General features: G+C 39.3%; 1 protein-coding gene across 1 annotated transcript; it reads left to right on the top strand.

The window, feature by feature from the left end:
• The first annotated feature begins 6,008 nt into the window (after window positions 1-6,008).
• Window positions 6,009-10,518, top strand: ostm1 (osteoclastogenesis associated transmembrane protein 1). Its single transcript, XM_078274721.1, has 6 exons — window positions 6,009-6,492; window positions 6,794-6,908; window positions 7,597-7,694; window positions 7,779-7,889; window positions 8,495-8,660; window positions 9,623-10,518. Exons 1-6 carry the CDS (start codon window positions 6,103-6,105, stop codon window positions 9,676-9,678), a joined length of 936 nt encoding a protein of 311 aa, XP_078130847.1. The 5' UTR covers window positions 6,009-6,102; the 3' UTR covers window positions 9,679-10,518.
• Window positions 10,519-16,608: the final 6,090 nt, after the last annotated feature.

Raw genomic sequence — 16,608 nt, 5'->3', positions numbered from 1 at the left:
CTCATTTTCAGGTTCATACTTGTATTTAGAGGTTGTACCAGAATAGGTTTATGTGGTTTAATTTTCAGAAAACACCATATTTTTGTCATACTGCACATTGCTGCAGCTCCTCTTTTCACCCTGTGTGTTGAGCTCTCTGTTTTAGCTAACGAGTGAGGCATCTCACTTCTGTACCATCTTTGTTGGGAGTCGCACATGCGCAGTAAGTACTGCTAGCTTGTCAGTTGCAGAGTATGAGGGAGTGCCATGCTAGCAGCTAGGCGAGCATTATAACGTGTGTTACAAAGTTTGTCATGGAAGTAAAGGCTAGACTACAATAGAGCTGTTTGGAGCAGTTTGTGAACAGTGTTTTCTCTGGAAGATGGTAAGTCCCTTTGGGGTGGACTTTGGGCTTTTTCACTTTGTAAACCTATAATGTGCACAAAAAGATATATAACACAATAAAGAAAAGTGGAAAAGCCAAAAAGCATAATATGAGCACATTCATTTTAGGGAAGGATTTGTTTTGTTTACCCCACTTTTTCAGCAGGTTAACAAACGTTATTCTATTAATTCATACCACATTCTGTATGTAACATCAAAATAGCATAAGGGAGCCATTTAAGGTGATCATAATCAACAATGCTTCGTTTTCAGTGGTCACAGTAACCTCTTTTTATATAGTACTAAATCACTGGAACCAGCAAAGAGCAAAAAAAAAACACCAGTACGGCTCTAGGTTAGATGCTGAAAGGCACATGCATGCTCATGCTATATGCTGGCATGCTGTCCCGTCCATGTGTCTCCTGGGACATTGACCCCTCATCCCACTCCCTCCTGGGGGACTAATTTGAGGGGAGGGACGATGTGTTTTGTTGCTTGTCAGAAACAATCACTCCCGGCCCATTACATTTACAGCACGTCATGCTTTCATTGCTGTAACGCAATGAGCTCTGAGAGGGGGAAGATAGCTCTGAGAGCACCATGGAGAGAAATCATAAATTTAGACATGAAAAGTTGACAAATATCTGTGAAATAGATCCAAAACAGTTGAAATGCAAATGTTGCAGTTGATTCTTTGGAACTGGATAAATTAGTTTTAAATTGAAGTTAGCTTTGTTTTCCCGTCAAGATGTAAGATTAAAGTGAATAACAACTTTATTTAGTGCGCCCTGTGCAGCCCCCACCCCTCTCTTGTCCTCTGTCCTGGCCCACCCGGCCTCTCCCTGTTCTGTTTGGGCACTGGAGGTTGTCAGTCGGGGTTTATGTCCAGTTCACTGGAGCTGAAAGAAGTCAGTTTCATGTCTTGTTATGGAACAAGATGTCTCTGCCTCTCAGGAGTGATGAGAAGTGGTCTGGGTGAGCAGAGTGAGCAGGGTGAGCAGGGAGCGGGACCATCCCCTGGAGGCAACCAGCAGTGAGGAAGTCAAAGCGGCTTTTGTGTCGCTGCTGTCTGCTGCGTGTTTGGTAATTATCCCCCTCTATATGAGCACAGACCAGGCTTTCCAGGAGAGTTCCCAACCCAACCGGCCCACGGAAGAGTGCACAACACACCGTCAACAAAGATTAACTTCTCACAGTGCTGCAGAGATGCCTGATTGGGGGAGACAAGCAAATACTGAAACCCTCTCTTGTGTGACATGCTAGTGATGAGCAGATCTGCACAGTCAGACTGTTTCAAACTGTTGCAGTGATTAGATAGTGACACCTATAGAGCTGATAGACTACAGTCACAGTCAGTACCTCCATCCTTCTCCTCTTCTTCAATGCTTTTATCCAGTGGTAAGGAAACAAACAGGTCCTTACATGTAAAAGATACCACAATATAAAAATATTACAAGTAAAAGCGTTTCATTTAAAAATCATACTTAAGTACAGAGGAATCAGATAAATCTATTTAAGTAAAAGTACTCAGCCTCAGAAAAAAAGCTCAATCCGTAGGGAGTTGGGTTGGGAACTGGAGGGTCGCCGGTTCAAGTCCCAGTATGGACCAAAGTATGTGCTGGAGAGATGCCAGTTCACCTCCTGGGCACTGCCAGGTGATCTTGAGCAAGGCACTGTACCCCCCCCAACCGCTCAGGGTGCTGGTCCAGCACTGGCAGCCCACTCACTCTGACATCTCTCCGTTTGTGCATGAATAGGTCCTGAGCATGTGTGTGTATTTCAGGCCTGTGTGTAGTGATTTCTAACAAAATTGTAATTTCCCCACTGGGGATCAATAAACAGTATCATTATTAGATTGTTAATATGATGCACCCATGTGTGAGCAGCATTTTACTGTTGTAGCTGGTAGCACCTCCACCAGCTGTGTTTATGACTTTATGTTAGCAGGCAGTTAGTCCAGTGGTTAGTCCAGGGACACAAAGTAAATCTGAAGGGTTGTGAGATGGTTAATGGGAGAGGAAAGAAGAAAGTTCCACAACACTAATGTGTGTACATTTTTCAGACTCCTCTCTAATCTTTGCTATTTTGTGAAATATTGTGTAGTTTTGGAGGTTGGAACACTTATTTAACTAAAACCATTTGAGAAGTTTAGAGGAGAAATCCTTCTTTGGTGGAACTGCTAACAACTCATAGACATCTGAAACATGACAAGGGGAACCCAACCAGATAATGCTTTTTTTGTAAGGGGCCACAGGCCAAAAAAATTGAGAATCACCTGGTTTTTAGCTTATTATATTCTGAAAAGTAACTAACTGCATTTGTCCAAGAAATGCAACATAATATTTCTCTCTGAAATATGGCGGACAAGTATAAAGTTACTGTACATAAAACACATACTGTATGTATATAGTCTCACATTGCCAGCCCTTCCTCCACAACTCTGCGGAGGAGGGTCTGGCTAGTCCACACAGCATTCTGGGATGGGAGAAAAACGTGCTCTGGCTTATTGACATTTCTTTAAACCAATCACAATCGTCTTGGACGGTGGTAAGTGCCGGATGGAGCCACGGTGCCGCTGCAAAATAGCCTCGGGAAGGAACTTATTTTGGTGGAACATGTGTACGTTCAAAAGTTGTTTTAGTTGTACAACAGAAAACTCAGATTGGACAGATAGTCTAGCTAGATGTCTGGATTTACCCTGCAGAGATCTGAGGAGCAGTTCACCATAGTCCTCCTAAATCGACCGGGGTTTAGAATGCCAACACAAAGGAAGCGGAAGGTACCGGACATCCGGCCGGGCGGTTCATCATGCAGTCACCTATAGTTGCCTATAAGATGCAAATTAACAGTCTAGCCATTATTCTATTACATTTTTGTCAACAATATCATCCCACAAAAACTCTAGCAAATACATTTGTGGGAAGCAAACGTTTCTTCAATTAAAACTCCCTCATTTTAACGCGGCTCAGCTCGGTCCTTTTTAAAGGCGCAGAATAGGCCTGCCTTGATCTGCATCAATTGTCATCCCGGGGCTCAGGGGCACTTCGGCGGCCAGTAGCGGGCGAAGTCAGGGCTAATCCCTGGAAAAGGGGAGAATCATGGGAGAGGAGAAAAGCAACAATAACCAAGTCAAGCGTATAAAATGAAAGCGAAATCTCTATTAACACTCCCCGCAATTCCCAGCAAAGTGGTGAAAATCAGGGTTAGTTTGTGATTCGAGTCAGACGCGGAGGGAAGAATATAGGGGTCCCTGCGGGTTGGGAGACTCACACGACGAAAAGGGCAATATTCTGTAGAAAAGGAGAAGAAGAAAGCCCCTCTCCCATCCCGACATAACCATTAAATGCAGTCTGACTTTATGTTGTATAGAGAGGGGGGAACAAGAAAGGAGGCACAGTTCTCCGATGAAAGAATGAGGTTTTTGGCGGATTAGGGACGGCCCGAAGGATGAAGAATAACTTCTGCATAACTTTACAGCTATTTTCTCTCCCCACGCCAAGAGCCAAGTTTAAGGCTAAACCGGTTTGAGTTAACCCTTTTGTGATTGTCCAGTTAGAGACTTTCACAAGGACGAAAAGGATTCAAATCCCAATCTCAGATCCCAAAATTGAGCGAACAATCTTTACCTTATCTTATTACAAGTGGAGGGCTAATAAAAGGATTTGAAAATACTCTTAGGCATACATGTAGCCTAATAATCACATCTCGGCATTCACAAAATAACAATGTTATAATAATAGGCTATATCAGTCACAGGGACTGTTTTTCTGCAGAACTTTTACTTTTGATACTTTATTTTGCTTGAATCATAAGCTACTTCTGTACATTTAGCCTACTTAAATATGATTTTGAATGGAGAACCTTTACTTGTATTGGACTATTTTTTACATTGTTTTATCTGCTTCTGCTTAAGATAGGGGGCCTACAGTTTTGCTCTGTGGTATTTTTCTCTCCAAATTATCAAAAGATATAGGCTACCTTCTTTTAACCAGTTTCTGCACGGTTATCGTGCGCAAAATTATGAGGAGCTTTTTGGACTGAGTCTTGCCATCGCTCCTGAAGGGCTCTCATCATCACCATCATCTAATTTATGGGCCTAATTAGTGATTTTTGTCTTCTTGGTTTCTCTATCTATCACACTAATTAAGGCATTTTCTGCCATCTGACAATAACGGTCATCTCAAAAAGTAATGATATGCCGATTTTACATGGTGCTCTGCTGATTAGCCCGCAGAGGAAAGACATCCAAAACTTAGTGAATAATGTGACAAAGTGAGACTCACTTTTAAGTGTATATGTATATATGTTTAATTCATGCATGCATTCATAATAATAATAGGCTAAAGACTTGCTTTTTGTGTCTATTTGTGATTTTATTTTTCAAAGTTAAGGTGTAACCAAGTGAACATCCATAACTGCACAAAAAGATGAAAAAAAAGATTTAAAAAAACAGGGTTTAGGTTATAATCATTTCCTCTTTCTGAGAGCCACACTAAAAATAATAGCCTAAAGAAATGGGGAACATCTGAACAATTAGGTGAACTCTGGTCAAGAGAAGAAGAGTTCAAAGTGCCATGTGCAGTTAGAGGCCAGAATCCATATTTACCACTGGAGATGTGCAGACATCAGAATAGGCCGCTAATACCGTGCACACTCTCTCCCCACTTATTTTCATTAGGCTCTGATGACTGCGGAATTGATGCGGCCTGCAAGTTATCAAGAGCCACTAATTTCACATTAACGACCATTGACTGCGGTTGCTTGATTCGAGGGGGTTCTTGACAATTATCACAATCAGGATTGGAGCCCAAATCGTTTACCTTGACTCCGTGATTATTTGCTCCGAGCCGAGCGCACATTGTAAAATTGTATGGTGTCAAAACCCCGTAAATAATGAGGAGACCAGGAGGAACGGCTATCTCTTTTCAACACGCACGTGCACGCACGCACACTCCCCCCCCTTACACAAACTGAAGAGACCTACACTGCAGTGTAAACTCTTCTGTCTTTTGTGATTAACTTGTGTGATAGATAGATAGATAGATAGATAGATAGATAGATAGATAGATAGATAGATGCTGTATAGTTTAACAATCAATTTCCTAAATATGACATCAATATTAGCATTAATATAGGCTAGTTTGTATCATTATTATAAAAAAAGTAATATTATCATTGATGTTATTATTATTATTATTATTATTATTATTATTATTATTATTATTATTATATAGGTTAACACTGGAAAGTGCATTTTTTCTGAACAAGATGCACTGTTATTGATGATGGTACATTGTCTTTTCCCAGTAATAGTGGCAAAATTACTACAAATAGGCTTTGTGAGGGAGAACCCGTATAGGCACATAGGCTTATGGTGAAAGCATCAAAACAAATCAAATTAATGTAGTTAGTTGTAGTTAATGAATGTAAAGTTATACTTTGATATACTTAAGTACACTCTATATTAGTATGAACTTTAAAAGTTACGTTGTATAATTCAAATATGCCTTCAAAAAATGACATTGTAGGCTATATCGTTTATATGTAATTAATTCACATGGAGGATTTATGATGAGAAGTTGGTACTGATCTGATACCGGTCAGATACTCTCGCGAGATTCCAGGGCGTCACATGATCACTTTGAGAGAAAACCAGGAAATCGTGGGTTGTGTACATACTGTCTATGGTTGTGTAGAGTGAAAGAAGAGGAACATATGCTTTAATCCTCGTTTTCGATCATGTCTCTTTACAAAAATAGTCCGTTTTTGGTTTTGTTAGTATTAAGTACTTACGCCCTCGCGTCTAGCGTCGGAGTAAACCTTACCGCTTCAGATTCAGCGGACAAACTGAAACAAACCCTGTCTTTGAGCCCTGCTGTTGTTGTGGTTGACTCGCCTGTGTTTAAGCCCGGCGTGGACTCCCTCTTCTCCCTCAATCTGCTGTCTTCCTTCCCAGAAGACCTGGAGATCAGCGACTACTGCAGCGATCTGCTTCACATATTCGGACAGCGGTATGTCGCCTATGTCAACTGCTTGGTGACTGCTGCCCGACCAGTAAAAGTTTGTCAGAACTGTTTCTCCACTTATGGCAGCCTCATGAACATCTATAACAACATATCATCAGACGAGGTACGTGCCCAAATACAAAGTCATTGTCCGTGTTTTAGTTTAGACAAGTAAACTGTCTTCCTGCATAAAGAGGACAGCAGACCTTGTTTGTGTGCAGTTGTCTCACGAGTCACGAGTCTTGTGATGTGACTAACTGGTGGTGACAAATTCGAGGAAATGCGAATTCATCTGCTTGACTTGCAATAAATAGCCAGTTGAGGAACACATTTTTTTCTTCTTCTAGCGGATTTAAGCGGATCTATTTGTCAAAGTGGAATACAAACACCTGAGTGCATGATAAAGTGTGCCTGTGTGTCCTTAGATGGGTCCTGGTAATGTGAGCTGCAGGGACAGCCTTCTGCGCAGTGATCATCTGATGCTGGTTTATCTGCTGTACAGCAACATGGAAGACATTTGGACGAAATCATCTTGTGTCAGTAAGTCCTTTGCAGGAATTTTAACAGATCTGAATTATTGTGATTCTATGTGTGTAATTGTTAAATTTCTGACTCACACAAATATGGGTATGCATTTGACCACAGAAGTCAAAGTGCAGGGTCAAGCAGAGGCAGGATTCTGTTTGGTTCATTGTTTTTCTTTAGGGCCCTTTAATTAGAGCGACTGTGGGGGCATGCTTTTCACATGCAAGGTTTGTAGTGATTATTTTCATCATTGATTCATTGATTATTCATTTTAGTCTATATGTTTTTTTAAAATGTCAGAAAATAGTGAAAAATGGACGTTCAATTTTCTAAAGCCCAAGGTGATGTCATCAAATAGCATGTTTTGTATGACCAACAATGCAAAACGCAAATATATTCAGTTTACTATCTCATAAGACAAATAAATGCAACAAATATTATAAACATATACTTAATTAAACATTAATGATGATGACAATGATAGGAGTAAAGAACATATTAAACAAACTATTTAATTTACTATTTGTTTTAGCTGTAGTTTGTTTCTGCATACACCTTTTTCGCTGACATTGTCATTGTTTAAATAAAATATGTTACAAAGGTCAAACAATCACAAACAACCATCGCACATCTGATTTAATTTGTCCAATTTTATTGAATAAATAGACCTACCTGATGGTTGTTTTTACTTCCTGTTGTGCAGACTGCATCACTAAGGGATTCCAGAGTCTGACCAATGACACGCTGTACTTCATAAGCACTCTCAACCAAACTCTCACCTGCTTTGAGAAGTATCAACAGGTACGCCATAAATCAGGTGATGATGTCTGTCTGTCTTTGATGACTTTATGTTCAGAAGTTAACAAGGATGTCTCTTCCTTACAGGGGAACCATACAGAGCTGTGCAAAGACTGTAAGAATGCATATAGAGACCTGAATGAGCTGTACAGCAGAATGGAGACAAATCTGACTATGTGTATTGACATAGAAGATTCGGTATGTATGTCAGAGAATCACATAACTCTTTAAGATGGGTAGAGAGTAAGCTGCGCCCCCTAGAGGAAGCTGTAGACACTATAGGGCGATCATAAGGGTCTACATCAACTTTTAGCTGGTGACAAGATAATGTGTTTTGGAAATGTTTGTGTCATGCCCAAACTGTGTCAAAACATTGCTATTTAACTAGTTGATGTTTTAGCCTTGATTATGAAATTAGATGTTCTTTTCCATGGTTTAGTTTGGTCTTACAATATATCAGTGGTTGCTGATTTCATATAAGAGGGTGTTGATAAGAAAAACTAGTAGCATTGTGTGACAAAAATGGAAACTTGAGCATGGATCTTTGATTCTGGAATGTGATCAGAAATGCAAGAAACTTAAAAAAAAAAAAAAAAAAAAAAAAAAAAGAATAAAATGTGTTTGTGATTGCAGGACCATGCTCCTGAATCCCTTCCCAGAGTTGTCAATAAGAAATGCAAGATGTAGAATCCTGAATACAGTACACATTTGAGGACAGAAACCTAGCATGGTTGAATTAATAATGTCCTATAATTGTGCTGAGCTGAAGTTTATGTTGCGTTTGGCACTTTGCCTCGTTTCAGATGAATATGACTCGCAGACTGTGGAGTAAGAACTTCAATTGTTCCTTCCCCCGTGAGGAGACGGTGCCTGTCATTGCTGTGTCCAGCTTCATGCTCTTTCTGCCCATCATCTTCTACTTGAGCAGCTTCCTTCACTCTGAACAAAAGAAACGCAAGCTCATACACCGTGAGTAACCAGCTTAATTCACCCATTGTCACACAGGGAGATTTTTTGACGGGGTTTGGGGTCTTGGTAGAGGGAGGGGGGTTGACTGACTGTGATACTGGGGTTTGGCTGGGATGGGGGAAGTGTGTGTGTGTGTGTGTGTTGGGGGGGGGGGGTGTCTAGGATGTTCTAAAGCATGGTAGGGTTGCCTCCTGCAAACCTCTGGATCATAGACAAGGTTGGAGGGTTTATTTTAGTGTGTTGGTGGAAGACGGTTGCCTTGAAGGATCAGAGGGCGTTTGTCAAGACTGAGAAGGATGATAACTTTTTCATTTATACATCAAATGGCCTGTGATGGTCAAGGACACATTTGGTCTCATACAAGAACCACTTGTACGAACAGATTTGTTCTTAAGTAGCACATACGAGTGATTTAGAAGAACTTGTCACATTCTTGTAGTTAGAATTTTCTCCTGTTCAACAAGTCATGTGCAGATAATCTGCCTTTCTCTTGCAGCGGGAAATACACTTATTTGGCTTGAGCATTATTATTTCCTAATATTAATGAATTTCAGCTGTTTCTTAAACATTCTTCTTTTTACTCTTTGGCATCATTTTTCGTGAATGAAATTTGTCAACAAATAGAGCTAAACAGGTGGCTTCATATGGCAATGTATAGCCAATGTTTATGTTAATAGAGAGATTCATGATAAGAAAGTGACAATGTTCTTGCATGAGGCCCATTGATTTCTCTGCGGTCCTTCAGAGATCATATCAACTTCATTATTTCCATCAAGAGTGTGCATCTATAACAGCCATCTTGGCTTGACTCTGAGCTTTTCTTAATGCACTTTTTATTTAACAAACATCTTGTACTTTAATTACTAGAATAACTCAAACTAAGACAGCAAAAGTAATTTAACTACTCAAATGGTACTTTTGGTCATTTCTTGTAGAGTAATTTAAATTCTGTGTCTTTACAGCCAAACGGGCAAAGTCATACACCACTCTGATGAACATTCAGGACAAACTGAGCTGAAGAGGAGACAGGTGAAGACTGAAATGAAGGACAACACTCTTTTAGTGGAAGTTACAACCTGGGAGAAGATTTGACTCTTCATCGTGTTGTGTCTGAGGTTTGAATGTAGAGGACTCAATAACAGCATTCTATGTTTTGTTTTTCAGTAGGCTGCGATACCGATCAGTATTCAGAGGACTTCAATGATCTAGATAAACAAAAGTGAAATGATTTGGGCACATTAAACATTTGCTTTCATATCCTTCAAATATTCTTCTCAAAATATAGCTAATGGTGTTAAAACACATTAAACAAAAACATGCAGTATTCATATTTTCATAGATTTTAGAAAACAAACAAATTGTACACAATGTGTTTGAGTCTGCCTGTTACTGCAATCATTTAAGCAACACTTTTGGATCTTTATTAAGCGGGCTATGTTTGAATCAAAGTATATTTAACTTTATAAACTACTAATCAGATGGTTGTTAATTGTTGCTGCACAGATCCTGGCCTCTCCTTCCTTTCAACTCGTTAACAATCTTCATGTTGTACAGCTCATCCTGCAGACTGCGACACACAGCTGTCACAGCTAACGTGTGTATGTGCGCTATTTATGGCTTGAGAAATGGGTTTTCTGTCTCTAATGTATGTCCAGAAGAGAGCTGCAAAAAAGGAAGCACTTGATGTCCATTAGTGGTGACATGTATCTGCTGTAAGAAGAGGGGGTGCGCATCAGTATGGAGGGGGGAGTAAATAAAGACATAACACACATAATGTAAGAGCACTCCAGAGTACCACACTGTGATGTTACCTGTTTTCCAGTTAGTGTTTATGTGGTTGCATAAAGCTTTTAATGTGCTTTGTTGTCGTTTCCCTCTGATATTTAACCTAATTTCTTAAGGGGTTTCTGCTACTCATTACAGTGAAGTCCTTTATGAGTTACGAGGGTAGAATTGATGAATTACAAATCCATTTGCTGTGAAGTAATTTAAACCTTAATTTCGAATGCATAATATCAAATAAATACTTTTATGTCAGACACAACCTGCAGCTCTTATACCTCAAGCAATGTTGTGCTGATGATAATTAAATCTAATCTAAGTAGTGGAAAGTAACTAAGTATATTTACTTACGGACTGTACTTAGGTACAATATTACTTAAATGGACTGTATTTATATAGTACTTTTCTAGTCTTAACGATTACTCAAAGGGCTTTTACATTGTACAGGACCATTCACCATTCACACACATTCATACACTGGTGGCGCAGCATCGAGGGGAATTCGGGGTTCAGTGTCCAAGGACACTTCGACATGGGACTGCAGGGCCAGGGATTGAACCACAGAAACTTCCGATTGGTAGACGACCACTCTACCAACTGATCCACAGCCACCTTTTAAGTAGGCTATTTACATTTTTATGTTACGTTATACTTCTTCCTCTTAGTACATTTCAGATGGAAATATTGTACTTTTACTCCATTACTATTATTTGACAACTAGTTACATTTCAGAATAACATTTGCATCCAAAATCTATGACGATCTTTTAAAATATGATGCAAATAGGCTATATCGAAATTCAGTTCACAAATTAGTCATAAATCAGCTACAACTCTAAAATGTTGCTTACATGTTAATGTATCTGCAATAATAATGTAATATTATATCTCAAATAATAATACTGCCAAGGTGCCAATCTGCACAATTAGTATTTCTACTTTTAATTAGGGCCTACCTTACCTCTGTACTTTGAATGCAGAACTTTTACTTGGAGTATTTTATATTGTCGTGTTGGTACCTAGCCTACTTAAAGGGTCTAACTACTCCATAACAGTGACTGCAGTTACATTATGTCTAATGAGCCCATATTGTATTGTGGTTAAAGCTTGTTTCTTTACACAGTAATGGCCCTTGTTCTCAGGTTACATGGCCTTGTGTTTCTTGCAACAAGGCGTTTCATCCGTCATTAGCAGCTAATCTAGATGCGGGATAAAGATACTTGGCCGAATAATCGCAGCAACACATCCGTTAAACTCCTTTGGCTTTTTGGTCTTGTGGAGCGCAGCCACTGCTGGCCATCAGCGGGTCTAAGAGCATTACAGATATGCCGAGTCATATGATCCGGTTGCGGCCAGTAGAGCGGCTAAAAACCGAGGCTTTTGCCAATTGCGCTCCCGCACAGTGAAGTGTGTTGAGCGGCTCGTGTGCGACGCGGCCCGGAGCTCAAGAATAACTGCAGTGATTCCCCATAACTCTTGTGTTGTCTTCCTGTCAACCTTGAAAAAAACACTTTTTTCCCGACGTTTTTGACGCCATTTTTTTCACTTTTTTTTTTTTTTTTTTCACTTTTTCCAACGTTTTAAATTGTTAACTTTTTCTTCTACACATGTTCAGCGCTTATTTCTACGTCCCATATTTTCTGATATAGCTAAAACTAAAATTGAAAACGGGTCAATTTGACCCAATTAAGCCTCGTTGCTTTTCTGAGGCACACCGGGTCCTTAAGCGAGGCTAAAAGTCATGAAAAACTCCCAGCAAAATTGACCGGAGTCAAGTCAAGTGTGTTTTATTGTCCATAACCATATACACTGTATGTAGAAACGAAACAACGTTTCACCATGGATCAAGTGGTGTTACATATTTAAAATATATAAAAAACGACATTCGAGACAGGCTACATTTAGTGCACACACCATACGCCGTACGCGAATCAGAAAACCGATGGAAAAGCGGAAGTCCCCCGTGAGTCAGTGATTTACAGTCAATGGTAGAGCAAGTATACAGAGTATCGCAATATAACAAATACTCAATTACAAGCAGTATTCAGACTGCCCAAGTATTGGCAAAAGTAGAAGTAGCCTACTCATTATAAAGAATTAAAGGTTACACACACACACACACACACACACACACACACATTTTGTTTGCTCATTACTTCACTTGGATGTTTGCATGTTGGTTTGGATGGCAATTATTGATCAATGTTATGTCTGATTGACCTGGAACCTTTATTGTCACTGCATATAAGAGAGACAAGGAATTTTTTAGTTAGCTGCAAGAAGAACATTTTTCATTTAAACTGATGTGCACACTTTTACACGTTTAAGTAGCCACAAAGCTACATTTATTGTTGTATATAGGCTACATTGTGTGTGTTTTCTTACCCACAGTACATATACTGTGGACAGTACTAATACTGTGGGCAAGAAAACACACACAATCAGCACAATCGTGCAATGATAAAGACAGCTGATTTATATTCTCACTGAACTGACTGCAGTGCAGCAAGAAACACAATCCACCAGTAATCATGGCCTAATGCCACGCATAATTATTGTACACCTAATCCATTCACAAAGAGCTTTGATAGGAAAAAATGACTGAGATAAATTATTATGGTATGATAATTTAGATGTTGTAGCATAGTAGTGCCCTGCATAGCTTCATTTCTATACAATACTCCTAATGCAATAATCCAGTACCTTTAGTACATCAGCAGTGCTCAGGGATGTAACTAACCAAACTGTAATTCTGTCATAAATGCAGGCTGTATATTTTGTCTAAAAGACACGTGCTATAAAAACCCAAGTTTTATTTCAAAACTAGATTCCAACAGTTTCAATAAATGTAACTTTTTATTGATTCATGTCTAGAAAGAAAGTAGAGTTGACAAGTATATAAACCTCCTCAGAAAGAACAGATGTAAAAAATCAGTGTTTCTAAATAATTATGTGACACTTATTTTTTAACCAAAATAAAAGACAGTAAAAATGTACATTTTGTTAAGTATTGACCTTAAAATCATTCCTTTATTTTGGGCTCTCAGTTTCTGTAATGTGTGAACTCATTAGGTGACTTCTTTAAAGCTGAGGAGGGAATAAGGCAGGAATGTTGGAGCATGATGGCTGCAGATGAACAAACCTAAAGAGTGAAAGAGACTGAGATCATTTTATTTACTTTTTTAAGCAACATATGAATAGATCCCCTCCCCCACGGTAATAGCCTCTTCATCTCTCTGCATATCCGCATCTGTCAGTGTCCCTCACTCTCTTTTCATATTTAAAGGTAACAATTGTGCAGCTGAACATTTCAATGGCAACAGGGTTATGTATAAAAACTGTATGCCTGTTTGCAATAGCAAGATGGCAAAATCATACTTCTCTTTGCACAAGTCACCTTGATACAAGGCCAATTCATTTAATATTTGAGGCGTAGGGGGATGCTCTTCATGTTGTTTCTGAGTCTGGCCTTTCTTTTTTGTTTATTAAATGTAATTGTTGTTAAATGACTGTTTTGTTCTTTGACAAGGTCACAGCCTCCTGTAGACAAAAGGTCAAATTCAAGTTCATGTTTATTGTCATATGCATATTAGTACAAAGTACCACAGCAATGAAATACAATGCGCCTTGGCACTCTCTCAGCACCAGTCAATAATAACAATTTTAAAAACATAATAGCATTTAAAACATCTAGGAATATCCAAACACAATATACATAAGTGACTAAGTTCAGACCACAGCCCTCCTTCCTGTTGTGCTATCGTTCAATAACCTTACTACCTGGGGGTAAAAACTATCCCTAAAACGTGTTGTGCGAGTTGGGATGCTCTGCAAATGTCTCCCTGATGGAAGGTGGGAGAAGAGATTGTATGCAGGATGACTAGAATCCTGCATAATACCTTGTGCCTTCTTAGTGCTGCGTTTCCAGTAAATTTGTTGGAGCGATTCAAGTGGAACCCCCATGATTTTAGATGCAGTCTTGACTACTTTTGTCAGAAGATTAAGGTCATATGAAGTAGCCCTGCCAAACCACACTACAATGTTGCCTGTCAGTATACTCTCAATTGTACAGCGGTAAAAGATGAAATGAAAAAATGCCTTTGAATTCTCTACTGTCCTCTGCAACCATCCTCCACTCCTCTGTATTTTGTACAGCAGCAAATGTCTCCTTCTTTATGGCAATATTAAGAAACTGTTAGTCAGGACTTAAATTGTTATGCAACCCCTCCCCACCACCAACACTCTAAGCTGTCAGTTAGTTAACTGGCTGAAGGTCAGGCTTAGATTATGCACCTCTCAACCCCTGAGTAATGAATATGATGCTTTGTTGAAGGAGTAAACATATGCCCCTGGGGGTAGGAATTAGCAGACACACACACACACACACACACACACACACACACACACACACACACACACACACACACACACACACACACACACACACGCGGCCTTCCTCACAGAGCATATGAAGAGTGAATGGGGCTTATTATACACCTGCGAGTGGGGTCAAAGTCTGTCAATCCCTAGCTTATGGTATTATAATAGATTATAGAATCACTCTCTAATGGCAGTCATTCAGTTTGTAATCTCTACAGCTTGATGCGAAAGCACTCAGCGTTCAAGCTAAGGGTCTGTTGAAAATAAGGCCTTCTCCTCATTTATCCCTTGCTTCCCCCCTTTCACAAAGGTCTTATGACAAGTCAGCTGTTGGTGACATCACAAATGCTGGATCATATGTCAGAAACCTTTGCTGGCTGACTTACATCCCTTGTGGCTCAGCAGTAACTGAGGCCACTTGAGGCCAAAAGAGTGGCAAGGTGCCCCGGGGGGTGAGGGCGAGCATAAGAGCTGACAACAGGCAGGAAGGGTAGGGGGGCAGTCCTTAGGGCAGGAACATCTGACCCATGTGTGGGTTTGTTTGTGTGGACAACTAGAGAGTGCTCATCTTGCCATCAGCTTGAGAAGACATTTAGTATTTGTTTGCAATGTTTGCGTGAATAGAAAGTCTGGATATTGTGCATGTGAGTGACTGGATTTTTGTTTTTGAACAGCACACATGAGAGAGAGAGAGAGAGAGAGAGAGAGAGAGAGAGAGAGAGAGAGAGACCCACATGGCTGCTAAATCGGCATGTGTTTGAAACATGAATCTTGTCAAAAATGAAACTTTTTAAGGATATTAATTTGTGGAACCTGAGTAGAATTTTTATCACAAGAGAGTAGTGCCACCTACGGTCAGTTTCTGAATATAACATTAGAGGTACAGCTCATAAACGTGTCACTATTTTTTGCTCAAAAGTAAGAGTGTATGCTTCTTTTGTGAACATTAAAGCCCTTATGTGTAGTGTTTAGTTATACTTTTTCCACACTGCAAACCATGCAAACAATATTGGACCATTTTTATTGCATGCAAATTATTACTAGTTATTAAACAATTATATGCCATATACATCTATTATGCACCTGTTTGTTTGGACTTTTGACTGTTTTCTTCTGTATTTGAGATACGTTAGGAGTTTTGCAGACAGTTCTCCTTGAAATATATTTTTTGCATTGTTTTTAAAGATACAGATATTTTGGTCTTGAACTGTTATCTCATGTTGATTTAAAAACTTGCATTAGGTCTTTAAAAGTAACCTGGCAGACCTCATAGCTGCCAATTGCTGTTAACTAGGATTCAACCTATTATATAGTGCAGTTTTATAATTGTAATACAGTTACTTCATTTTCCATTTGATACGAACATAACAACTATATTTATAGTTCAGGTTGTTTTTAAACATGTACCTCTCCTGTAAAAATGTTATGGGTAATGTGCCTTTTAATTTTAACATACTTAATGGCTATTGCCTTAATAAAACAAGTGTCAAAAACTGAATCCAAATCTTTCAGGAAAACAGTACTTTTTGGAGGACCGTATTGGTGCTGTGCTTTGAGGTATAATAATAATAATAATACATTTTATTTAAAGCGCCTTTCATGACACCCAAGGTCACTTCACAAACAAAAAACGTCGTTAAAATTATAGTCATCTCATAAAAATAAAAATAGTCAGTCAGTCCATAAGCCATATGGAACGTCTAATAACCACTCAGAAGTTTGGAAACAGGATGCTACCACTAGATGGAAGCACCGAGCCATATGATAAACCAATGATTCCAGAATAT

This window comes from Sander vitreus, chromosome 18 (assembly GCF_031162955.1).
Source record: "Sander vitreus isolate 19-12246 chromosome 18, sanVit1, whole genome shotgun sequence".
Classification (NCBI taxonomy): domain Eukaryota; kingdom Metazoa; phylum Chordata; class Actinopteri; order Perciformes; family Percidae; genus Sander; species Sander vitreus.
Note: the sequence above shows the minus strand (reverse complement) of the source record. Positions and strands in the feature narration are given on the sequence as shown.